Genomic DNA, 27,494 nt, shown 5'->3' with positions numbered 1-27,494 from the left:
AAAAAGGAAAAGGGGGCATGGGATAGGGGTTTTCTAAGGGGGGGGGGAATGGGGAAACGGGATGGTATCTGAAGTGTAAATGAAAGATCTAATAAAAAAAATAGTGAAAAAAAAAAGAAATAATGTAACACAGTTATTCCTCATTTTGTACAGGGGATTAGTTTCAAGATATATCAAAATCCATAGATGCTCAAATGATACCTACCTACCATCTATCTATCTATCTATCTATCTATCTATCTATCTATCTATCTATCTATCTATCATCTATCTATCTCTATCCTATGGATTCATGAAATTCAGAACCCATTTATAAAGAAAGAGATAATAAATGGTAGTCAATTGGCAGTCAAGAACTTTGACTCTCTTTCTCAAGTCCTGGACACTTTCCTGGATAAAGATAACAAATGCAGCACTGTCCCCACTTCTTCAGTTTATAAATCATCATCTCTAGTCACATGGTGTTTATGTAAACAGTTTTTATGGCCTATTGTATTCACAATAAGGACAGGATCTTTCCTTGACTGGTTTAGAACAGAAGCAAGCACCTCAGGCTGAGCACACAGTATACACATGAGAAGCGAGGTGAATGGCATTCTGGAGAGTCCTGGGGAGAGACAGTGGTGTCTCTAGCAGGCTGTGAGGACACATCGCTTCATCTGCATAGGTTCAGCCTAGTCCAGGGAGTGCCTTGTGGAACTTCCTGCAGTTTTTGTTCAGGATCTTTTCAATCATGGTTGGCTGAACTCATGGCTGTGGAATTCAAGGAGACTGCAGGTTAGCTGTCAGAGAAAACTTACCTCTACAAAACGAAGGAGCCTTTCAGTGGACGCCTTAAATGTTTTCCGAGCCATTTCTGATTTTCGCAATTGGCAGTCAAGAACAGTGACTCTCTTTCTCAAGTCCTGGACACTTTCCTGGATAAAGACAACAAAAGCTTCATTTCTTCAATTTTCAAAAACTTTTGTTGTTGTTAGTTTTCTTGAATTGATATCTAATACTACCATCTCATTTATCATTTCTTTTTACAAATGGGTTCTGATTTTGAGGAGATGTGCAATGTAACTAAATTTAAAAGTTAATTTACACAGATACTTTAAATTCTATGACATACTCTCTAAATAAATTTTATGGATTTTTTGCAGTGACTTACATTCAGCTTGGTGTTTTTGTTTTTGCCATTTTAAAATTTGTTTTAACACAGGCTAACAGAAAGCACTCGTAGCTTAGCTAAAAGTGGTGACTATGTATATACATATATATGTACACATACATAGGTAATAAAGTCTAAGTAAGGCTGGTCCTATGAAGAACGGCAGCAGTGCCCAGTAAGGCATGGTGGAAGTGAATGCCGAAGCCCTGTTTGCTGTGAGGCACATCCTGATCCTGGTGGTCCACGGTGTGTGTTTCATCAGACACACGTGGCATGCAGAATTGTGATGGGTGAATGCGTGAAGTAATTTTCATAGAAAAGGAACTCTGATTTTGGCTCTGCTGAGTAAGAAAAGTCTGTCCTGAATAATTGCTAACTGCAAGTCCCTACCCAGTAATGCTTAAACAGAAACTGCTAGAGAAAGAGGAGGAAATTTGGGGGCTGAATTTATATCATTTAGATGATATAAAAATCTATAACCTGAAAATATTATTTAAATTGCCCCTAGGTTAAGAGAAGCAGAAATAAAACAGCTCTAGAAACTATTTTCTAAATTGAGATTTCATAGAATGTCCATTGTTGTGTGCCAAAAGAATACAAACTTACAATAAAAATAAATCATTAAACCTGAAGAAGTATGTTTTGTGAATTGACAATCATAATGAATAACTGAATCTAAAAGAATATATATATATATATATATATATATATATATATATATGTTAATCAGGTACATAAACATAAAGTAATTATGTTTTAAAAAAAGAATTGTAAATATAACAGGATGAGAAACTCAAAATAGATTCAATGACATAAAAAGTCAAATCTTAGTGATATAGACATTATTAAGTTAGAACACAACACATAATACTCTATTTCATAGACCTAAAAAGAAAATGGAGAAACTGGAAAACAGGAGTAGTAAAGGTTCCAAGAACTGAGGAGAAAGGTAAAATTTGGAATAGAAATGAAAAAGAAGAGAGAGAGCACAGGTGAATCTCTTGAATTACCAGAAAGAATCAAAGGGAAGCAGCAATGGGGCTGGAGAGGGGCTTCATGCTTAAGATCACTTGCTGTTCTCACAGAGGACCAAGTCCAGGACCCAGAATATACAAGGCAGCTCACAACTGGCTGTAACTCCAGGACTAGGGGATCCAATCTGTATGAGTTCAAGCCTAGGCTGGTGTACATAGTGAGACCTCAGAGAGAGAGGGTAGGGGAGAGAGACACTCGGAGGATGACAGTTTAGGGCTTTCCAGACATGACAGGACAATGATCCTCAGATTAAGATGTTTGATAAATCTCAAAGTCTCAAACAGCATAAATTATGATAGATCAGATCAACAAATGACTCACAGGGGTTAAAATGTTGACTATCAGAGCCAAAGAGATCTTGAAATCATATAGAAGAAAAGACATTACAAATGACTAATAGCTGACATGACAGCAGGAAATAAAAACAGTGATGAAGTTACATAGTAGCAATTCTCTAAATGTATCTAAATGAATCTTAAAACTTGAAGAAACATGTTTTTACAGGAACAAAACGAAGAGCTTATTATCAATATGCTTCACCAAATGAATTTGAAGCAAATGTTTCAAGAAGCAAGAAACTATGAGATTTAATTGTTTCAGAAAGCAAGGCTGTCTGGGATTATGAACAAAGGGAAGAAACACAGGGTCTGTCCAGACCAATCTGGACATTAACCAACCTAAAAAAGGGGTAAAGTCAGAACCGAACTAACATGCTGCCAACAAAAGTGATTAAGGTGGAAAGAGCACTAGGTTTGTGGTAAAAAGTTCTTTTAATACGTATATGGGGGAAATAATTGATTAATTTCATGAAACCTAATACAGGATGTCAAACATGATAGCATAATCATTAAAAATTAATGACACAGGGGCTTGAGAGGAGGCTTAGCAGTTAAGAGCATCAGCTGCTTTTCCAGAGTGCTCAGTTCTGAATCCCAGCTCCCACATGATGCTTTGCTAACAGGATTTTTGCCAAAATAGTGAGTGCCAAAAGGGAAGGGAACTCCTGCCAAAGCTGCAGCTGTGGAGGCCCAAATACCCTCACAAAATACCTCCAGGAGAAATGGGCTCGGCCACTAACCCAGCATCAAGTTACCTTGAGTGCTGAGCCAGCCATGAAGACGGAAGACAACATGTGTGCTCATCGTGAATGTCAAGGTCAAGACGCATCAGATCAGACAGGTACAACGTTAATCAATCCTGATGCAGAGAAGAAGGGGCTGGCCAACTGGCTCCTGGTTACAATGCTCTGGATGTTGCAAACAAAATTGGGATCATCTAATCTGAGTTCAAATGCTAACTCTAAAGACACATTGGCCACCATAAAAATATTGGAGACAGTATATAAATTTGAAACCAGCAAAGGGAAGCACATATAATTTGGCAGGATACAGAACAAATATAGATTAATACAAAGCTCCAATAAAATAACTTGAATATATGAATAGCTACAGTTAAAGAGTAGGAGGATATAAAAGAACTAGGTACTTTTGTAAGGGACAGGATACAAATGGAAAGTTAAATTACAGCTCAGCAACTAATAAATGGGGATGGGGAAAAGATCTAGTAGCTTCACGCATGCCAAAGACATAACTGAAAGTTGAAAGTAAATGAATACTTAAAAATATGTAGGTAAATATTAGACAACAGTATGAACTATTTTAGCATCAACAAAAATAGTTGTAATGGATTTACAGATGGAAGAATTCTAACACTTTTAAAAAAGATGGATGTATAATTCTATGCTTTAATGTATCTGAAGGCACTGTTTCAAAACATATAAGTAACATTAAAGAAAGGAAATCACAAGAGAGGTAGTATATTTCTCTGACAAACTGATGGTTTAAGAACACAAAGGCATTACGATCAACAGAGAGGAACTGAAACTGATGGCCTTGTCCTTGTTAACTAGATAGAACAGCACCTCACATGGCAGATAACTTAGCAAGTTCTCTGTGACCATTTGTTAAGCATCAAGTGCAAACAGACCCATGAAACAAACATAAGCAAATTTTGTAGGGTTGTGATCATATAAAATAGATTCTTTAACCACCGACAAAAACCTTTCTGTGCCTCAGTGCTATTCATAAAAAACGAGCAAAAAATTCTTCTCAAGTTAATACACACACACACACACGCAAAATCACACATGTGCACACACACACTTAGTGACCTTACAGTTAAAATTCCAATCCCATGTTGGTGGTACTGATGAGCACTATGGAGAGTATAATAAGAGGGCCATGTAGCCAACACACTTTTGGAGAAAAAATAAGTAGACAGTATGATCATTAAAGACAGCAAGCAACAAACTATGTCATCTGTGATCTGTTGTACTGTAAGCCAATGAAAGAGAACAAAGAGCCCCATCCACATAGAACCTTGATTTATGGTACAGATGACTTGTAGGTGAGCTAGCAAGGAGAGTTTTAAGTGAAGGATCAGGTGATGTCCATTTGGAATGATGGAAGAAAGCTTCATGATGTCTAGAAGCAAATATAAATAAATATCTTTACATCTTTGGAGATTGAAGGATTTCTGAAAAGACATAGGGGGGGAACCGATAAATGTCGTGGTCTGAATAAGAATGGCTCCTACAGGCTCAGATATTTGAATGGTTAATCTCCAGTTGGTGAACTGTTTGGAAAGGATTAGGAGATGTGGCATTGTTGGCAAGTCCACAGCCATTCCTGCCTGCCTGCTACCATGCTCCCTGCTATGACAGTCATGGACTCCAAAACTCTGAAACTGTAAGTGTCAAATAAATTGTTTCCTCTATAATTTGCTTGGCCATTGTGTTTTATCACAGTGATTAAAAAAAAAAAAAAAAGTAACTAAGACAATAAGACCAGAAAAAAAAAAAAAAAGAAAAAAAAAGAAAATAGGAGCTCATTTCGTTATAGAGCAGATAAGGTAGGCCGCAGGTTTGAGAGAATAGTTCTATACCATGTATACGTTAAGAAAGGATTAGCAGTCAGGAGAATCACTTCATGTCTCTAAGCAAAAGACAAATAACCAAATGGGAAAACTAAAAGATTAAAAAGCACATTTTAATGAGAAACAAAATGGTGACGGAATGTATAAATGTATGCTCAACTGGCTATCCAGGCAGGGAAGGACAAATTGCAGGTTTGCTACATTTGGGGATATAAATGACCTCATCACAGTTGATTTCAAATGTACAACATACATCAGTGAAGATGGCATTGAGAAGAGACAAGTTTTCATGAGCCAGGGCAACACTGTGTCAGTCATTGGTAACTAGGGAAATACAAATTAAACTATACTGGCTTAGCAATTATTATACCAAGAAGATGGATAAAAATTCAGAGTAAAAGAAAGCCAAGGATCAGCAAGAGGGAAATGGCAATTCTCATCCATTCTTCATAATTAGTTAAAAATAATAAAAATTATTCGGTTATAATTTAGCATTTACTTATAAAGTTAAACATACAATTATCATTCAACCTGGCAATATTACTTCTTGTAGGTAGCAGTTACACATGTGGAGAAAGTTATAGGTATCAGAATGTTCTAAAGAGCATGATTCACAGTAGAATAATGCATAAATAAGATTGCCCGTCAAGTACAAAACAAATAATGAGCATGGTGTTAATTTACCCAATGAAGAATAAAGACAGAGAAGATATCAGCTAACTACACATTAACCTGGTAAGCAGGCAAAACTAAACAGAGTAGATATATAAATAGTAAAACTATCAAAAAATGGTAAATATTAAACCCAAGAAAGCAGTAACCTCTGAGGGCAAGCCCAGTGAATGCAATATGGAGAGGGACATTGGGCTCTTCGTAGGTATTAGTAATGCTTTATTTTATTCTTTTTTTAATTGAATATTTAAATTTATTTACATTTCAGATGTTATCCCCTTTCCCCATTCCCCTTCCCTAGAACCCCTTATCCCACCCCCTCCTCCTTTTTGCTTTTATACCATTTGAATTACATGCAAGTATTCAGGTCAGTTCTAGGTTGAGGGACTAGCAATACAATAGATGCAAATAGTCAAGGAACAATTACAATAAACACAAATAGTCAAAGAACAAGCAAAGCAATAAACAAAATTCTATGAACACTCCCATGATCACTGTTTTAAAGAGCTTATCAGGATGATTAAAATATCTGAGCCAACTTCCCTGTCCTAGCCCAAAGTCATTTTCATGTCTGAAGCCTACTTCCTTGTTCTAGCCTAAAATTTAGACTCCTGCCTGAAATTACTTCTTTATCCTAGCCTAATATTTAGATTCCTGCCTGAAATTACTTCTTTTGTTCTGGCCTAAGATTTAGATTCCTGCCTGAAATTACTTTGTTGTTCTAGTCTAATGTCAGATTCCTGCCTGAAGCCTACTTCCTTGTCCTTAGCCAATGTCATATTTCTGCCAAGCAGCCCATTTCCTTGTCCTTGGCCCATGTCAGATTCTTACTGAACAGCCCCAAAGGCTCTCCGCATCTCCTCCTTTTTTATTTCATTAACAAGACTAAACTTGCCTTAGGGTCATTCTGACTAGAATGGAATATGCATTACCAAAAGCAATGCACTTCTGTCTTAGGTTGGTAAGGTTCTGTGCAAAATCTTACCCATCCTTGGCTTGCCAGCCTGTTAATTTAATAACTTTGTCTGGGGGTCCATTTTCAGGTTCAAGCTACCGAAATGTTGATGTTGTTAAAGACAAGCTTTAACACGATGGGCAGGAATAAAAGTACTCCCAGGACAAAAGGGGCTAGCATGAACAACCAATATATGCCATTTTTGAAGCTTGACCAAAATAGAAAAACTGACCTCGGGCCATGGGTAATTTTATCAGCAGTATCTACTGCATTAACACTCAGCAGAGCAGCATTCTTAAAATTCATAAGCTCACAATGTAAAGTTTAAAAGTATTTTTATTTACTGGTATGTAAGCACACCTTTGTGTGGTGTACATGTGGATGTGGTTGTCCACAGAGGTTAGAAAAAGGTATCAGGTCCCCTACAGCTGGAGTTATAGGTTGTGAGCTACTTAACCTGGGTCGTAGGCAGAGTTTGGGTCTTCTGAGAAAGCAATAAGTACTCCTAACTGCTGAGTTATATCTTCAGCCCCAATAATGTTTGATTTCTTGTGTTTCAGATACACTTTTCTCAAAAGCCAAAATACAAATTAGAAAATATGCTGATAACTTAAGGGAAAATTATAATAATAAATAAAAGCACTATTACAGGAAAAAATCTATGTCTAAACAATAAATATTTAGGTGCTCTAGAGATAGCTCAGTTGATAAAGAGCTTGGTGTGCACTTGATGACCCACGTTCCATCCCCAACACTCATGTGAAAAGCCAGGTGGATCCAAAGCATCCCTGAGGGGTGAGGAAAGCAGGATCTCTGTGGCTGCAGGTCCCAGAGAGTCTATACATTCCCATCATCCTATCCTCAAAAGATGGATAGCTCTCTAGGAATGACACCTGAGATTTTCTTCTGGCCTCCACATGCAAAGCACACATACATGTACACATACTTACATGCTAGTCACCATGAAACCTTCCACACATTAAATAAATAAAATTAAATATTTGAAAGTCTGTTTTGTAGTATCTAGGTCAATAGATACTTAAGCAACCTCACACACCATTTAAAAAGTTACTTCTTTTCTACTGGTATTAAAATTGGAAAATACTGAATGTTGCGATGCTTATGTTTTAATATCACTTCTTTCAAAAAAATGAAAAAAAAGATTTTAGAGAGGTAGTGTGGGTTCTTATTAAAAGGATTGAATGAGATCCCCATCAGGCTACAAAGAGGGAGAATTTGAATTAATTATATTGCCAGACAACCTAGGACCAAAATACGTCTCACTGGAGAAGAGTGCAAGAATTCAAGAACCTAAACTTTACACACAGGATACCATATGGGGTTGCAGAGCTGGCTCAGTGGGTAATGGTGCTTGCTGCAGATGCCTGGGGATCTCAGTTTGTCCCCAGGAACCCATGTAAAGGCTGGTGAAGAGAAATAACGAGAAAATATTATCCTCTAACCTCCACATACACGGTGGGCCACATGCCCTCCCACCTCCAAAGACCCCATCACACACACAGACATTTTTAAATATTTAAAAACTAAGAAAACAAGACACTTGATAATTCTGTGCAAATCTGTTAAAAGTATATTACTTAAAAGTACAGAATTAGGGAGTAGTTCAACAGCAGAGCTCAACAGTACTAGCCTAATATGTATAAGGTCCTTCTTTAACACCCAATACCATAAAAACCACCACCACCACCACAACAACAATAACAACAACAACAACAAGATTAAGACTATTAAACACTAGAAACTTTTGCTCTAAAAGTAACTATTTTATTAAAATGTTTTCAATATTTTGGTAATTTCTAAAATATTTTCATAATTAATGTTACATGGCATAACCATGCCTGTTTTACAATATATACAGATAACAAACGTCTGTTACTCACATTCCCAAGTGCTGCTACTTTCTCAAGTGCTATGTGCTCCTTGCATGGCCTCATCAATGATGAGTAAGGCGCCCGCCTTCTGCAGAGCTGGCTTAAATGAGCAGATTATGTAGGAATTGATGGGGACTTTTCAGAGCTAAGCAAAGAAACATTCATGTTTTCTGTTGTGCTGTTTTAAAACTAGTTCCATTTTCATTTGATATGTTAAAGAACATAAGCCTTAATGCTGAAATATTCATAGCTCAAACTTGTTTTGTATTTTCTTGAAGGCAGAATGGGTTAGAGATATAAATATCTATTACTTATAATTGAGGAATTTCTATAAAGCTACAAGTTATCTGCTTCAATTTATTCTAGTTTATACCTTCAGTGATATAATACACAATACATAGACACACACAGAGGCACACAGAAACAAATACAAACACACACAGACACACAGACACACACACACCCCTTACGGGTTTTGAAGGCTAGTCATGACTAAGATGGTAGGTAGGTACACTGTGGACAACTGACACAGAGATGTTCAGCTTGCTTCCTGAAGGTGCTCAGTATCTTAGATTGTAACTGAGAGTCCTTCTAGAGGAGCCCGTTTAGTATTCTTTACAATGAAAGAAATACAACAAATTCAAACTGGATTTCTCATAAGTCATCATAGGTCTTGTTAAAAAATTCATTAACTTGTATACTGCCCCAAATTCTCTACTCAAAGAGCAAAACTGATCTCTCGAGTCTCCTCCATCGCCACAAAACAGATTAGCAAGCTCAAAACCAGAAGAGAAAACCCGTGCCATCAATTAAATGTTAAATAATTCCAGGCCTGAATGGCTGAATGGAACAATGTTGACCAATGACCCAATTAATTCGGGGCCTGTGCTTTTCCATCTCAGAACTCTTTGGATAAAGGCAGGCTCACGACTTCAATGCCACCCTCTTCACGACACAACATCCTATCATTGAATAATAGAAGACAAACACTGACCTAGTTAGGACGTGCAGATGAAAAGAAAATGAAAACAGGATACAGGACAGCCGCTAGGAAACCATGGTAACTAGAGAAGGCTGTTTGCTTACTTTATTTTGGTCAGAATAATCAGCGAGCTGAGCCTTTAGTTCTGAGAGCTCAGCCTCTAGCAGACGGATCACCTCTTCATAATCCATCTCCATCCCGTGCGCCTGTCTCTGTGCAGCTTCAGCAAGATGAATCCGGCTTCGAAGAGCTCGGGTTTCCTCAGCTACAGCTTTGGCTTCCTAAGGAGTTGAACATTAATGCAAAGTGAAGAAAATGCAAAACATACTTCTCCGGTGGACAGAAATATTTTTCTCATTTGGTAGTTATTATTCCAATGCTTAACATGTCTACTTCCTCTACCATTCACCTAAAAACTAGTAAGCATGCTGCTTCATTTAGGGGAACCTCTTTGTTCCTTTCCTGAAACTTTGTTTTCTGCATAGAATTTTTTTTTTTCTGTATAAGGATTCTGTATGAGTGTTTAGTACTACACACCTAGCATCATTTCTGTAAAAATGAAGAAAGGTTAAAGAAAACTGACAATCAAAACTTGAAAAATAGGAACTCATTCTAAAGACAGCTACAGAAAAGGACTCAGAAAAGAAGCTACAGAAAAAAAAAAAACTCATAGGTGGTGGGGCTGATGTTTGTTCTCAGAAGGCCCAACAATGCCATCAGATGCTGCTGAGAGCTGCTGTAGAGCTTCTTAGTGGACCAAGGCCAGAGGCAAAGCTTTCTTCCTAGACATTAGACTTTTGCTTCTTGCTTTGATAGTAGCATCATATATAATTGTTTATCTGTTGGATACAATGTTCAAGAGACAATTACTAAATACACATTATATGCTTCATCTGTCTTTGCACATTCAAGGTTTGGAATGACATCTGGAGAAAGGCATTAAAAAAACCAATTTTATATAAGCCATCAGAGACTCAGAAAATAGACAAGCTGATGAAGGGCAGGTGGTAGCTCACATCTGGCCTCAGGTCTGTCTGACTCCAATCCTAAGGATCTCCTTTCATTGCTTTCCTGTTTTTGGATGACAGAATTAGCTATACCTCCCACTTTGTAAGGTTAGGGTGGCAAAAGCCATTTGCTTTCTCAGAATGTGTCTTGGTGCTGGGTCACAGTCTCTCAGGACACCATATAATTTAACATGGCAGCTGTTTCAGCATGAAGTGTTTCTTTAGAGGGTGCGGGATCTCTTTTCTCTGTAACAGAACTTTCTGCTCCAATTGCCATGGCTAATATTAAACTATGGCTATTTTAATGTTCTTGAAGCTGTTATGGAGCATTTGCTTTTGTTGGAGCGTGACGTGCTGAGAGAAGGAAGGGTGTGGGCATAGACTCAGGAGTCTGCTCTCATTCAGCATCCAGTGACTTTATTCTATGTCACTTTCTGGAATGTGCATGCACACTATACATGGAAAACTCTCGGTGTTCAAAATCTACATTCTAGTTTAGAAAGACAGACAGTAGCTTAGGCTTATCAGTTATGATCTCATTGAGAAGACAAGTACTAGAGATCCACAGGAGGGACCATGCCATGATTTCCTGAAGAGAGGCTTTCTGGGCAAACAGGGCTGATGTGCCAAAGTCCTGGGACTGGACTGGGCTTTGTAACATCAAGGCTGTCAGTGAAGCAGAAACAGTGAGCAGTATGGGAAAGACAGGGTAGTAGTAGGATACCAGGGTAGTGAGGGTAACATGAATGAGACAGGGTGGTTTGGAAAGGCAGATCTTACGAATAGCCACAGGCCATTTGAAAGAGCTTGGCTTCCCTCAAAGTCATTGGTGGGCTCTGAGCAGAGAAGTGATATAAAACTCACTAAAGTTTTCAGAGTGTGCTTTTCACTACCCAGTAAAGAACAGACTTTGTGGAAGGACACAGGTGGAAGCAGAAAGAGGAGGAGGAGAATGGGGAAAGCTAACTGTGGTTGGCCAGAGTGGTTGTAGAAGAGGCAGTAGATGAAGCAGTTAGAGTTCCAGTATAACTTGTGAGTAGAGTAACCGGCTAGCTCATCAACAACAGGAAGTTAGCATCTACTTTATACAGACATCCATAGAATATGATGTAAGTGTAAATCAAGTGGGTAAATAATACTTAATCTATTCTGTCTTAGTTTAGAGCATAGGTGTGATGTAGATAAATGGAGGGAGGAATGTTAGTTAAAATAAAAACCATCCCCCCCAGAAAAAACAAAAACCAACATGAACAATAAGCTAGAAAGAACTGGGCACAGGAGCTAGGATGTCAGGTGGGTTTTGATTGGGGTAGAGGGATCCTACTGGGGAACGGTTTTTTTGATTGGTTGGTTGTTTTTCGAAGAGGCTGGGGAGATAAAGAGAAAGGGCCAGGCTCTGGAAGAAATGAAATCATGGGAAAGGTTCTTGAATCCAGAACACTGGGAGACTTCTGAGAGGGTGCTTTAGAAAGGGAAGCCTGAGGCCTGGGGTTAGTGTGCAGGAAGCCTTTGATTAGATGCCCAGCATAGTGAAAAAATGTAAATGAATAAATAAAATTAATTTTAAAAGGTAAATGTGGCAGTTGGGTGCAAAATGGAGTGAAGAGCCAGCTTTCTTCTATACCTGTCGCTCAAAGAACTGTATTCCCTCTATCTGAAGACGCTTGTCTTATCCTGAAAGGGTGCCTTTAGAAACAAACATGGGAGCAAAGGAGAACCTACCTAATGTACAGCACCTGTCAGTCCAGCCCGGTGGCCAGGAAGGTTACCAATGCCACACTCAGGTCAACTTCACACCAGACTGCTGCTGAGCCCACAATAAGTAACAGCTTAACCTACTGAAGAACCAGCCTGCCTCCATTTTAGGCTTAAAAGCCATCTTATAATAGAAACCTACTAGTTCCTTCCTGTTTATGATTAAATCTTTCTCAAAGATCAGACTATGCCCCACCTGTAACCTTGATTAAACATGGTTCTGTACTGTGTGTTCCAGAAATGGCAATCGTGTCTTTCAAAAAGTTAATAAGCATCTTGCAAGCGTACCTTTGTTTCAGAAGGGTTGTTAAGGCTGCCTAGTTATGATTACTTTTGTTATGCCCACCATGCAGCCACGTCTTTGTCTTTGTTTCAGGTTTTTGTTTTTGTTTTGTAACCTCATCTACTTTGCTGCCAAATCCCCCATTTGGAACCTCATACCCCTGAGCTATACATTCCTTGTTTTCCTCCTATCCAATGTGTACCTCTCAGACCTCACCTTATGGGGAAGCAGTCGTGTGTACACGAATAAAAAGGGTTGCTTTAGTTAACCTGGCCATGATGATTTGGGGAGGGGCTCTTTCTCCTCTCATCTTTGGGATTAGCAAATCTAGCCTTGTTCTAAGGCTGCCAAGTGAGCTACCTGCATATTGCATTGTGAGGTAAGTCTACAGTGATCCTCATTTCGAAGACAGGGAACCAAAGACCATGACGCCTGAGAAACAAAACCATTTGGAAGTGGCAGGACTGGGGTTTGAACTCAGGTAGTTCAAATGAGTTCAGAACCTCAGTTAACAGTTTATGTTCTTGACTGCTAGCTGATACTATTTGGTCAACTACAGAAAGTATTATAAAACATCCTTTTTAGGTACCAGTCATCACCAGCATCAGCCCTGAGCTAGCTTAGGATGTGGTGATAACACCAGACTCTCCAGCACACTGGAGGCCAGTGCACTGCTCCCTATTTTCCATTTAATAAAAAAAAAAAAAAAAGCCTCAGAGTGAGAGAGAGGAAGGGCAGAAAATCAGTGCAGCTGCAGTGAGACTCACTAATTTGATGATTTGCCCTCTTCACACTCACTTTGTGCAGCTTTTATTCCTCTATAAAAACAGCACTTTTATTTTTGTTCAAAGAACACTGGTTAATTAAATGAAGAGCCTGGATGGGTTTTCGGCTGCTGTCCTAGCGCAGTGACGGTAATACAGTGTGAAATGCGTCTGGGTGGTAAGAGATGCAGAGGGTTTGATGCTGAATAAATTCATACCGTTCCTTTTGTAAATGTATAACTGTCAGGTTGGTGAATGTGACCCCTTAGCAGAGTTCTAGCCCAATTCCCACTGAATGGCTGCTTAAAAGATTAGTGCATTGCAATGATGCCTTTCTGGGGAAACAGTAAAGAAAAGATAACAGCAGTGGGCAGGATTTAGCAAGAGAGGATCACAACAATCTATTTTCTCTTTGCCTCCCAGGCCGGCTTCTAATAAATAACTGCAAAGTCTCCTGTGCCAGGAACATTTCAGCCAGAATTCTCTCCGTTCGTACCTCACTGAACCTGAAATCCCAATCAGACAAAAATGGCCATTTGCTCAGGCACTTTGCATGAGGATGAAGTTAGTTCAGATTACAGAGGTAGATTTTTAAAGGAGAAACAAAGACATAACAGCACATCAGGAAAAGCAGCTGAAACATGCTTTTAAATATTAAGTAGTGGAGGCAAACTCGGTAGAAGGAAATCTGAAATACGCAGTTTGATCAGAAATTTTCCAGAGGCAACAGTGACAAAAGACCTTGGGCCCACAGTGTTTCTTTAGGGGTCGGGGGAAGGTTTCCCTTCTGACAGTTTTGCAATGAATCTTTAGGAAAGATAAGGCCAAGTTCTTCTTTGAAAGCAATTCGAGCTGATGAAAATCTCTGTTGGCTGCAGATACTACCGTGGGCTGAGGCGCACTGCACTAAGACAGTGCTGGGGGTCACATAAAGGCCACTGTACTGTTGCATACATGCAGCATTTACACCCACAAAGTAACAAGATTCAGAACAAAACAAACAAAAACACAGTGCAAAAGAACAGGTTTCAGATGGGCCCTAGCTAGATCAATCTCTCAGATATTCATTTTTTTTTTTTTTTTTTTTTTGGTCAATTTTCTGCCTATTCTCTAAGACTCGGTGTGCTCATCTGTATAGTGGGCTCTAACAATTATAAGAACAAAATAAGTCTCACAAGAAGGTTTAAGAAACTATTAATATCCTGGCTGTAGTTGTTTTGGGCGAAAATATACCTATCATTTATGCCATTACACAGCCCAACTACATGACTGATTAAGGGCTTTCCTGAGGTACTCAACTAGTAATATCAGCTGTTTGGAAATGCAATTTACACATGTCTTTATAATAATAATAGAAAAAGATTACATGAAACTATCCTCTCTCTAGGTATAGGCACTTAGAGTTCCCAAAACTAGAAGCAATAATTGCAGTTGCAAACATGTAATTAGCCTAGAAGTCCACAACACTTACCAGTTCTGTAATTTATAAGCTAATCAGTAAATCTTTCAAATGTCAGTGGTTGACAGGAGAAAACAGCAGATTGCAAGAAGATATGTCTTAGTAATTTATGCTACCAAGCCCCAAGAATCTGTCTCTTATCAGCTTCCGACATTCACGCGCTGGAAAACCTTTCTCAGCCTTAGGTCCTGTTTTCTTTTCTTTTCTTTTCTTTTTTTTTTTTTTTTTAAGATGAAGGCTTACTACAGGAAGAAGGCTGTTTGTTGAATGAGAACTGTTTAAAAGCAAGTTGCAGCCCATCTCCTTAATCCGTGTTCCTGAATTATTTTTTAGCTGTCTGAAACGATGATTCTCAAAGTGCTTTGCAGATACAGTCACGAATGAATGGACAACACACCCAATAATCGTGAAGGAATTTAGGGAAGACTCTAAATTCACAAAACACTTTTGGAGAAACCCTTTTGCCGTGTAACCAACTCAAGCTGGACTTGAAACTCATGTTGCACAGGCTGATCTTAAACTTGATTTGATCCTACTGTCTCAGCCTCCCAAATGCTAGGACTAGAGGCACAAAAGACCAAGACCAGCTCACAGAAATTATTACCTGTCCCTATGCCCCACTTTTCTTCCCTATCTTCATGGGTAATCCAGGTCTAATGGCTGTACCATCTCATTTAACCACCCATTAAACACTGAAATCTTTATAATGTAATCTGCAGCCATTTCTTACTTCCTTTTGTATCATCTCATCAGACACAGGATCAGCTTGCCCACTGTGGTGGCCAGTGCAGTGTGCTCTCCACATCTCTGAAGGGTCAGTTTAACTCCAGTCACTGGCCAGGTTCTACCTTAACTAACAGATATGGTCCATGGTAAGATGAACCCTCCCTTTCCCAACTTCTCTTCTCTCTACTAAGTTCTCTGACAAATTCTAAGGCAGCATGAAGCTTTAGTACATTCAACTCTCTTCAATGATGACACAGACGAAGATTCACACATATGCCCATACACATCTGCATAACATTTTAAAAATTCATTTTATGGTATTTGTCAAGCAAATGAGATTATACAAAATCTAAATAAAATGAAACAAATACCAAAGTTGAAAAAAGCTATACTTCACTATTTGACAATTGTGTTATTTTTTTGCATTAAAGATTTCAAAATTACAAGTACTTATTTATACTTCCGTTTTCAACATGTATTAATACAGCAAATGCTGCCAAGGTTGATACAATCTTAAAGGTTCTTTCCAAGCCTACCAAATCCTGGTTTTAGGATGTAGATAGCAGCACTTCTGTAAAGTGTGCAGCATAGAGAGTCTGTGAGTTCAGAAAACAAAGTTTAGTTTATGTGAAAAACTAAATTGTTCACTGTGCAAAGAGAAAAATCGCTTCAACTTTTTAAAGGAAAATTAGGTCAATCATATTATCATTAGCTCTAATTAACCTTCCCAGGAGTCAACAGCTTCTCTCCCTGCAGCTGCCTCGATCGAAGAGGTGTAAAACTCATTTCTGCCTCTGAACACAGAGGAAAATCAAAGACACTATTTCCAATCTCTTTCATAAAGAGCAGTCCCCAGTGCAGGATAAGTACACAAGCCCACCACTCAGATAAGGCGTAGGATACAATACTTTTTACAATATAAATCTTAATTAGTTTAAACCATATTTATCCACATTTTAATCAGAATGGTTTAACCCTGAATGTGTGTGTGTGTGTGTTAATGTATTAAAAGTTGACATAAAATAAAAATGTATTTGTCATTTTTAGTTACAAATAAATGTGCCAAGGAGTACATTTGTAGTATTGGAAGCCTTCACCTTTTGTTTTTTTCTTGAAACAACAATGTAGTTATTGCTTTTATTTACATAATTAAAGATTCTAGTGTCCAACAGGAACAAGGAATCAGAGAACACGATATGTCTACACTGTGGAAGACTGAATTGTCACCACTTTTTGGAAAGCACTTTGGTAATTCATATGTATAGAGCCTTTAAAATGTTCATACTAGGGGTCATGACATGGCTTCTTGCTGAACGCATTTGCAATGCAAGCCTGGCTACCTGATTTCTGAGGGAACCACATGGTGAAAGGAGAGAACCGACCTCTAAATGTGGTCCTCTGACCTCTGCTCATGAGCCGTGAGACATGAATATTCACATACATATCATTTATGCACAGACCACATGATACCAATAAATAAAAATATTCTTGTCCTTTAATTAGTCACTTCACAACTGGACTTTAGTCTAAAATTAACTAAGTAATCAATTAATGTATTATATTATAATGTAATGTTATATTATATTTTTTCAACATAATGTTTTCATTGATTTTCTGGGAATTTTACATTATATGCCCAAATCACTCACTTCCCAGTTCTTTTCTGTCTGCCCCCACCCCACACTTGTGACCTCCCCTAAAAGTAAAAATAAAAAAGCAATAGAAAAACCAAGTTCAATTTGTGTTACAGGTCTACTCCCTGAACTATAGTCAAACTCTCAGTGGCCTGCTGCTAAATAGAACTGAGTCCTCCTCTTCCTGCCCCCACCAGAAGCCATCAATCGTGGAGATCTACACCTCAGAATCTTCATCACGCTTTTTAAGGGTTCTCCTTCATGGCTTCCTGTCTAGGCTGTTACTTTTTGTGTGTGTGTGGCGTGTGAAGTGGGGGTAGGGATAGGGGCTGTCACAGAAGCTCTCCCTCTCAACTCTGCATCTGCAGTTATCGATATCACAGCAAAAGTAGCCTTCTTGCTCTTCACAGTAAGCGGGAGAAAACATCATGAGCCTATACACAGTTTCTGGTGACAGTATGACCATGAAACCTGGCCACAGCTACAGTAGGACCATGGAGCCAGACAAGACCCTTGGAGGCAGCATGGACCACAGACATCAGCATGGCTTTGGGAAACAGAGACCATGGATATCTGGAAGCGTTCCTTCACTGTCAGAGTTTAAACCCTCTTTATAGATGCAATGCAGCTCGGTGGCTACATCTTTAGACATTAAACATGGAGATTCTTCCAAACTTTAGGGCTTAAGGGGATCTGTCATTGAAAGAGAAGTGCAATTCTTTCAAATTCACCCTGAGGGGTTTAACTAAAATAAAAAATGGAATTAAACTCTCTCTCTCTGTGTGTGTGTGTGTGTGTGTGTGTGTGTGTGTGTGTGTGTAACATTTTGGCTAAGATCTTGAAGTTCAGAAAGGATCTGGGTGGGGTGCCCGATGTAGGATATGGCCTAAGGTTATAATGCATATATGAATAATATAACATCTGATTTTAGCCAAAGAGGTAAATAAAACAGTCACCCAATATATAATTACTGAGATAGTACTATAAAGATTGAATAGCTGAAACAGACCTTAGGCTATGAAAGAATTGAGTCTATAACTAAGGGTGATACCTAAAAACAATAAATGGTTGCTACAACAAACAATCTGGGAGAAAAAAAAGTGTAGATCCCGATACTATACCATATGCTGATAGAATAGCATCAAACAGAGACTGGGAGAACATGGTAAATATACATCTGAAATATGGCCAGGAATAAACATTTTCATAGATTTTAAAAGAAAAAAAGTAAAGTTAAATTGACAACACAAAACTTTTAGTGTTTATTAAATGAGAGAAGGGATTTTTTGCATAAGTTAAATTAGGGTTATGAGGAACTGAGTCAACGTCTACTATGCAAAGAGATCTTATATACTAATGTGAGAAGATGGGATGAGGCGGATGAGAGAAAGAAACGTAAAAAGCGAGAGAGGAGATGCAAGTAAGACAAGGGGCCATGCAGAGAAGCCAGTAGAGTCGTTCTGCCATCCCAGAATGCATGAGAAAGAGCAATAGCACGGAGAGGCAAGGGTGCCATAGGACCATCCACGAGCATGCCCTGTGACTAGATCATTCCACTTGTTAATGGTTCTATCAGCTCTTTAAATCTTTACCCTGAACACTGGGCTTCCGACCCAGGGACCTCTGGATATATACTGCAACCATACCGTAGCCATGGCAACACTTGGGTTTGCTACAGCTTGCTTAGAGTGCTGCATGTACTTTAAGTGAATCACTGAGTACATGTGCCTCTAATACTCAAGAACTGTGATGTAGATCTCTAGTTATTCTGGAATTCAGGCAATAGGCATTCTCTTCATATATAATGCAAAAAGACAACAAACCAATAAATATTTTTAAACAGAATACTTATGTGGGGTCATATATGACCAGACGAGTCTTGTTTTAAACTCTTCAACATTTCGTGAATAAATCATTACTACAATGTCATGAGTTCCCATGCGACTGTAGGAGTACTGAGAGCATTTCTCACACAGCAAACTGCCAAGATAAGACGTTTATAGAATCAGCTGCCTTATCGCTACTTCCTCCTTGGATCAAATGTTCTCGTTTGTCAGTTCAACTATTATATATTGCTCCAACATTAAAAAAAAATGTTTGGCATCTACACAGACTTCTAAAGTGTAACCTAAAAGGTGCTCCCTCCATGCATTGTATGGAACCCCATCTTTATAAGTTCCCCATAGGGAAACCTCCTATAGGAAATGGTATACAGAAACTAACTGCAGGTCTCTATGGAAAATACCATCACTTTCCTCCCAAATCACTAAAAATGGTGCCTAACTAAGTCAACACAATTAAAACAAGTTTGTAATACAGAAAAGACAGAAAAATGTCTCTCAGAATTCTTACGATACCAAGATCTTTTCTATATGAAATGAGCAATAACTATTAGGAATAGAAATTCTGAAACAGACACTTATATTAGTCAGCCCTGCTATGAAATATTTGAGTGGGATAACTTGTAAAGAAATGGTTAGTTACTTGTATCCTGTTATGTTTAAAGTCCCGAAGGCATGAAGATGACAGATGAGGTCACTTGGGCGTGTCACATCACAGGGGATGGGAAAGCAAGATGGAGCACTGTGTGAGAAGGAGAGGCAAAGGTCCCATAAGAACATCCAAGGGTTTGACGCATGATCTAAGGATCTTTCTACTTTTAATGGTTCTATCATGTGTTTATATCTTTACCCTGAATCCCAGGCTTCCAACAGAGGAAACTCTGTGGCGATACAGCAACCATATCGTAGCTATAGAAACACTTGACTTTGTTAAAGCTTGCTTAGAGTTCTGCATGCACTTCCAGTGAATCACCAAGTATAAATGATGTCTATGCAAACAGGAGGGAATGATGACTGCAACTCTGGAAAACCAGGTTTCCTGCTCCTTTTTCAAGTAAGCTTTCCTTACCTTAGACAGTTTCTAGGGCAGAGTCTAAAGGTAGAGAAGAGAGGAGTAATTTTCTCATTACATGCATGCACAAAAAAGAGAATTAATGCTGAAAAATAAACCCAACTCTATTTGTTTCATAAGCTTCGTTAACCACACTGCTGTCTAACATTATAAGTGCTTTATAATGGTTCTCAGATTACTTTTGTTTGTCTTAAAAATCTTGTGTCCATAAAGCCTCAGCCAATAGTTATGTCGTGCATGCTAATAGTAGAATATCATAACCAGGAAGGCAACGATGGAACAGTCCGCCAACATTCTTTAGAGAGAACTAGTTTTATAATGTTCTCATGAAAACAAAAGGAAAAACCTGTGGATCTATACAACAATCCAGGGGAATCCCAGGGAGTTAAACTGGATGAAAATAGATCATTACAGAGGCAGCTTGCTGTATGGTTCCATTTGTGTGTCTTTCCAAATGACAAAAATTGAGATCAACAAGAGATTAGTGGGTGTCAGGCGTGAGGAGGGTAGGTGGAAGGAGGGGATGGTGGCCTCAAAAGGTTAGCATGAGGCATTTTTCTGTAAAAGGATTTTAGTGGGAAGCAAAAGTTACAATTCTTACACGAGGACGATTTTACAACAACATAGTTTTGGAACAGAAATGATTTGTACAACAAATGTATGTGTTTTTATTTTTTCCCCTCTAATGATGCGATGGTATTTTAGAATAACTATTAGTACTGCCCCAGAAAACTATTAGACATTCAAATAGCCAAAAATGAATTAGAGATATAGAGGCCACCCAAACATAAAACTTAGAGGTGTCATTGTTTCTTTGAAACCACAAGAAAACACAGTCCCGAGATATTTGCCTTAGAGATATGTGACTTGTTTTCAAAGTAGTCTTTCTTGCTTCATCCACAAAGCAAGCAGAACGGAAACCAGCGTGCGCTGTGACTCAGACAATCCTCCTGATTTGACTACCTATTTCATGCCCTCCTGAAGTCCTCAGCACAAGCTTTGTACAGGCGAGGCAACTACAACTGGACTTATCTGATCCTAGTCAAGTTGCCAAGTAAACAATTCCCTGTATTCCATCAGAGCAAAGACTGGTTCAGACAAGCTAGGTATTTTGGCGCAAGAGTAGTCACCAATTCACTGTTGCCTGGGGTCATAACACTACCTTGGAAGACAATTTAAAAACAACTTGAGTGTGAAGGTGGGTCTTTTTTTTTACAAAGTTGTTGATCAAAGGAAGACACTATAGGTTGCGTGCTAGAAGTTGTTAGAACTTGAAGGAAAAGAAAGTGACAGATATAACTTCATGGGAAAGCGTTCTTGTCATTTTAAACAGCAGGGTTGGGCTATTCTTTGGGGCATGAAATATATGACGGAGAATAAGAAGTCTCATGGCAATCTCTGGTTGAGGAAAAACACCGGGCCTGAGAAAGAATGCCAATGCTTCAACGCTTGTTCTTTATGTTCCTGCCTTCCTTTCCCTTGCCTTTTACCTATGATTCCCCTTGTCCTTGTGGTTACTCATTTTTTCTTTCTAGGTCATTACACTAAAGGTAAATGAGCTTCTATGATTTAAAGTAGCTAAAGAACCTTTGAAATGAAAAATCATGCTGCTTTTTGGGGTTGGCTCAACATTTTATAGTAAGATAAAGTCCTGCAAAGAGTTAATAAAGGATCTTCCACTATGAATTATTGGTCAGAGAGACCCCAGAAGCCCCTGCCACCAAACGACACAGGCTGTTGCCACTGCTCTTGCTTGCCTACCATAACGAGCTTGTAAGTTGCTGTCGCTGAAGACACAGCACACTTTGGATGTAGGACACAGAGAAACCAAGCTGAAACTCATCTAGAAACTCCTTCCTACGGGTGAACATTCAGTGCTGAAAGGTACTGTGCAGGTAGTTGAGAGTGGAGCATCAATGGACTTTCCTAGCAGTGGACAGTGAATGCTACAGCATCCACCTTCCAGACAGGGTACGCCTACAGCTATAGCAGGAGCATGAGTGTTATGGGTACAGCCACCTGCTATCTGATTGGATGTGAGGCACCCTGGACAGGAGGAATTCATATAGATTTGGTAAAATAAACAAAATGCCAAAATACCCCCGGAACCAAACGAAACCAAAAACCATGGCTAGGGAGGCCATATGCTTTAGAGGGAACTTACTAATGCTGTTTTGTTAAATGGACACCATGTCAAGCTGCTGCTAAATATTTACGTTTCAATGCACAGGTTAGCACTGCTTTCAATCTTGGTTCAACTAACTCCCTTTCCCAGTGAGCAGCAGTCACTATAGAGCCTTAGAACTGACCCAAGAGTTGAGACCAAACAACTATTGAGTGCTCAGCCTTAAACAGAGAATCTGTATTAACCCCTTCAAGGCTCAGAAATTATCTGCTGAAGAGGAGTGCAGTGAATTTAAGAGCTGAAGGATGGCAAGGACTGCTGGGAGATGCTGTCTTCAGAACCCAGCATGGCCCTTGCACTCACAGGGCTGCTATGGCTCCTTGTGCAAAGACTGCAGAAGATCAAGGCAGTCAGCATGGATACAGATGGGTTCATGGGGTCTATCTCTAGCTAAGGAGCTATTGGCAACTGAGGCCTGCGGAGGGAGGTGAAGGCATTACTCCTCAGGAGTGTGGTCACTGGCAGGCGCAGGACCCCACATCCACCCACGAAGCATGCAGTCAGCACTCATTGGGGCCAGAAGGTTATAAAACATAAAAGAGAAGAAAAGAAAGCCAGGAGAGGCCATTCAGATGCCAGGGCAAGTGTGAAGGGTAAAGGAGGTGCAGTGGGAGCCAGCGGTGGAGACGATCAAGATATATTACTCACATGGAGGAAAGTGCAAAGAACACATCAAAATATTAAGGAGGATAAAATTAGGATATTCTAAGGATAAAAAAAATAAATTGACTAGCAATATGACCAGGACAGGAAAGGAGACTAAGTATGTACATTTTACAAAGATACTTGGAGTGCAATATTTTTTCAACATATAAAAACTGAGCAATAGTGAAACATTTTCTAAGTGTACAATGAATTTGCTAGAAAGTTTTCTTTTAACAATCAGTAAAGAATCAGTGGGCCAAGTTGTTAACTCAGAAGTAAATGCCTGATAATTGTAACCCTCGTAATTTCTGATATGATAAAATGATATACTATTTTATATATATAAACAAAGTTCCTTTATTATGTCACAAAGTCCTACATACCTTGCAAACTCTTTAACAATGTCAGTGATTACCATAATTAAAATATGCAAACAAATTGCATTTCTATAGTTTCAGATAAGCGATGTATGAGATTTCATGAACATTTATCTCAAAAAACCGAATTTTGATGAAATGTTAGTTTTTAGCTTGAAAAAAAAAATTCAAATGTTTAGAATAGATGTCTAAGAGAAAAATTTTAGCTAGATAATGAAAAACAAGTTTTATTATAGCAGATGGTATTCCAGCTTTGTTAGAGAAAGACACTGAATTTATTGATGTTTTTAAACAAGAGTTTTATTATTTTATTACACCATAAGATACATACATATGGTAAAAAACCCTACCAACTTGTGCTTAGCTTTCTGATGCTCACTGTGTATAAACTGCTATGGGCACAGCTTCAGCCCCATCATACAAGAATAAAACAATGGTTCCATTTACATATTTCTCATTAACATCACAGTGCATATGAATGAGCTAATGCATATTAAACTTTTAAGGGGAAATATGACTTAGGAAGTGTGAAAACAGTAAGAATTTAAAATGCCACTGAAACTTGTAACAATACAAACAACTATAACTAGTTTATATTTTTGTCATATGTATCAAAAAGTAAATCATAGTTATTGATAAGTGTTAAAACCAATTGGCTTCAAAATTAAAATGATAATTGAAATAAGTTTTGTGGCTGATACTGTTTAGGGCTATATGATCAGTGTATGTAACTTCCCTGAAAAGAAATACTGAATATCCTTAAATAACGTAGGCATGAAAAGATAAAGTGTTCTAAAAAACTTAGTTTTGTGAACCTGATACAAATATTAAGAAACTTTGTTCCTTAATTCAGTTATAAGAAAGTGTTTTAAAGTTTAGAGAAGTTCAAGCATGTGAATCTATGTTTTCACATAAATTGTATTATACTTAAAGACAGATTCAGTACAGTACAACTCAGAATCAAAATTCAATACAATAAAGATGTTCTAAACATGCAAATATTATTGTGAAGATACAATGCAAAAATATAAACTGTCTCATGAATAAAATTTTAATATTGTTGCATGCCAAAATATTTTGCATGTAATAGGTTAAATATATTTAATTTTATTATTTCTTTCTGCTACTACAAAATTTAACAATTCACAATTTAAACAAAGTGGCTTTTATATTTCTACTGGATGGTGCCTCTTAAATAGCCTTTCATTTGCTCTTTAATTACTTCAAATCTGAAGTTAAATTAATCTTTTATTTTCCCTTTCCCCTTCTTGATGTCCCCAAACGTTTGAGCACCTAGCCTGTGGCAGCTGTTGCTGGAATCAGAGGTAGCTGTCCCCTCTATGTTAATGAGAAGCCCAAGATGTCAGCAATACTCAAAGCCTTCTGCCCACGCTGAGGGGAGTTAGCAGGGTAATGGTGCAGGAAAAACAGAGAGAGGGCTGGGAAAACACACTGGGGTGGAGGAGAGGGCAGCACAGAAGTCAGTGGGGGCAGGCAGAGTGTGAGGATCCGGGCAAGATGTCAGATCATGTATATCCGCTGGTCAGCTCAGACATTTATTGAGGCATCCATTAGTTGGATTTTAGGCTTTTAAAATATATGACAGACAGTCCTACAAAGCTTATGTTAGGTTTTCAAAAGGATATTTATAACTAAGTGTTTAGACTGGACTATGCAGGAGTAGGGCAAAGACAGTAGTATGCTATGGGAGGGGGCTGACAATATCAGGAAGATAATGTTAGCTTGGGCCAGTGAGGGCAATGGTAAAGAGAGGTAAACAATGTAGTTATAAACACAGGTGAAAAAAATTCAGTTGACCCCAAATTATGTAGGGTCAACAAGGTGGATGTGGGATGAAAGAGAATGTGATCAGTTTAAGGGTATAGGAAAATGTTCATTTTTCCCATTTGCCAAATACTGTTGGGGGCAGTTATCACTGAACTTGTAGTTTGACATTCAACTGCCTACATTCTTTGGCCTCAAAATTTCAACTTAAATGTCATTTCCTGTCTTCTTTAGCTCCATGTTTCTATCATGTTCCTGCCTTTTTAGTGACTATATTGTCATGACACTGTAAGAATACATAACCACTGTTTTCCACATGTGTTAACAAAAGTTAACACACTTAAACTCTGAAGTTCTATGCATCAATTATAGGAAAGAGATAACTACTTTTTCATTCACAAAGATACAAATATTGAGAAGGCAACACACAGAAATGGCCTCTGGTCCTAAGAACATCCATTTCCATGCTAAGACAAAACTTTCATACTGTTCCTAATCCCTCATCCCTCACCTAGAATTTCAATTCCCCTCCAAACTAAATGGCTAAAAGATATAACACCCACCTTTTAACATTTCTTTTGTGACTTCCAATAGTCACATTAATACTTGAGTGTTTACTACAGGTGATATACAACATACTGTAAAGACTTTATGTCACTCAATTCTTTTGACGTTCTTGGGAAGGAACCTATCATCAGAGGGAGGCTTAGGAAAGCAAAGAGGCTTGCTGGAGGTCAAGGACTAGCATGAAGAAGGGTAGGGGTACTAACCTACACCGTCTAATACTAATGCTAGGCTAGGAGCGCTTTCCCGTCTACACTTAGGCTTCTGATCATTCATCCATCAGAGAAGAGTATGCGTGTCCACTCTTCATTACAACTTCATCTCTATCTCACTTTCCTGTTGACTCATATGAAGTTCTGATACAATTTATTAGTACAGACTTGACCTTCATTTGAATAAAGGAAAATATTCATTTCAGAGAAATAAATACAGGAAAGCCTCATGTGGAATGGGTAGGTATTGCTGGGGAAAGACAGTACAGCTCCCGACACTATCTTCCCTTCCTTCCTTAGATTTATGTCTTATGTCAGCCTAATGTAACTACTGCATCAAATGTAGCAAGTATTCAAGCCAAGAATTTAGGAAAACAGAACATTTTAATTAAATATAGCAAAAGCATCCCTTAATTTACTTTACACATAAAATTTAACTAGGAAGATTCATACATCCTACTTTCAGAACACAAAAAACACTGAAATGTAAGGCATATTGAAGATGCAGGTACGAAGACATAGAAGTAAAAGAACTTAAAAGTCACACCAACCAAATAGTTAATAAAACTAGGTCAGGGGCCAGTCAGATAACCCAGTGGGTAAAGATATTCATGGCCAAGCCTGATGACATGAGTCTATTGCATTCACATAGAAACACATAGATCTCACACACACACACACACACACACACACACACACACACACACACACACACACACACACATTAATTAAAAATGAAAACAAAAGCAGGTATTTGAACTGTAATTCTATCATTTTGGAAGCTGAGGTAGGAAAACAGTCATGAGTTTGAGGCTAGCGTGGGCTACAGATGAAGGCTATCTTAAAACAAAAGTTTGAAAACTTGGCTGAACTATTGAGGACTTAAAAATCTTTTATGTGTATAAGAATAACATTAAGAGAAGCTGGAGAGGTGTCTCAGTGGCTAAGAGCAACTGTTGCTCTTGAAGAGGACCCAGGTTTGGTTTTCACCAACACATGGCAGCTCATAACCATCGTAACTCCAGATTCAGGGGATCCAAAGCCTCTTCTGACCTTCTTGGATAACAGGCATGCATGAAGTATACATATGCACATGCAGGCCAACACTCATATTCACAAAATAAATAAACAAAAAATTGTTCAAAAAGAGGATAATATGAAGAATGTTCTATATCCTCCACACAAATTTAGCAAGTATCCCACATTTAACCTTTGGCCAATATGTTCAGAAATGAGATTTGAGATAATCTTATGTGTGGATACTTAGAAGCTGTTACATATTTTCAATCTTCTCTATATTCAGACATGTATATGCATCTCACATGCATCCACATGGTTCCTTAACCATGTGAAAGTTAAGTTACATATACCACAGTTTGTTATCCTTAAGTATAAAGGTATTCCTAAATAAAGATATTACTGTATATAATTGTTAGGAGTTTCAACACTTTCATTGATCTAATCTACCTTCTGCATTCCAGATCTATCAAATCACCCAATAATGTCCCTACCCCAGTACAGGAGCCAGCCTAGGGTCAAGTATATGTTTAGATCTTCTTTTA

The 27,494-nt window shown here is 38.3% G+C and overlaps 1 protein-coding gene across 7 annotated transcripts in view; it reads right to left on the bottom strand.

Moving 5' to 3' along the window:
* The window catches only part of Stxbp4 (syntaxin binding protein 4), a 155,870-nt gene that overhangs the window by 63,605 nt on the left and 64,771 nt on the right, over positions 1 to 27,494 (bottom strand). For 5 of the 7 annotated variants that reach the window (XM_034507119.2, XM_076936025.1, XM_076936026.1 and 2 more), the window contains 2 exons: positions 9,728 to 9,904; positions 801 to 917 (listed from right to left, as the gene is read on the bottom strand). In XM_034507119.2, coding sequence (XP_034363010.1) covers positions 801 to 917; positions 9,728 to 9,904 — 294 coding nt within the window. The remainder of the gene's footprint in view (positions 1 to 800; positions 918 to 9,727; positions 9,905 to 27,494) is intronic. The other 2 variants (XM_076936029.1, XM_076936030.1) reach the window with 1 other exon arrangement.

This window comes from Arvicanthis niloticus, chromosome 6, assembly GCF_011762505.2.
Source record: "Arvicanthis niloticus isolate mArvNil1 chromosome 6, mArvNil1.pat.X, whole genome shotgun sequence".
Classification (NCBI taxonomy): Eukaryota; Metazoa; Chordata; class Mammalia; order Rodentia; family Muridae; genus Arvicanthis; species Arvicanthis niloticus.
This window is presented reverse-complemented; position numbering and strand designations above follow the sequence as displayed.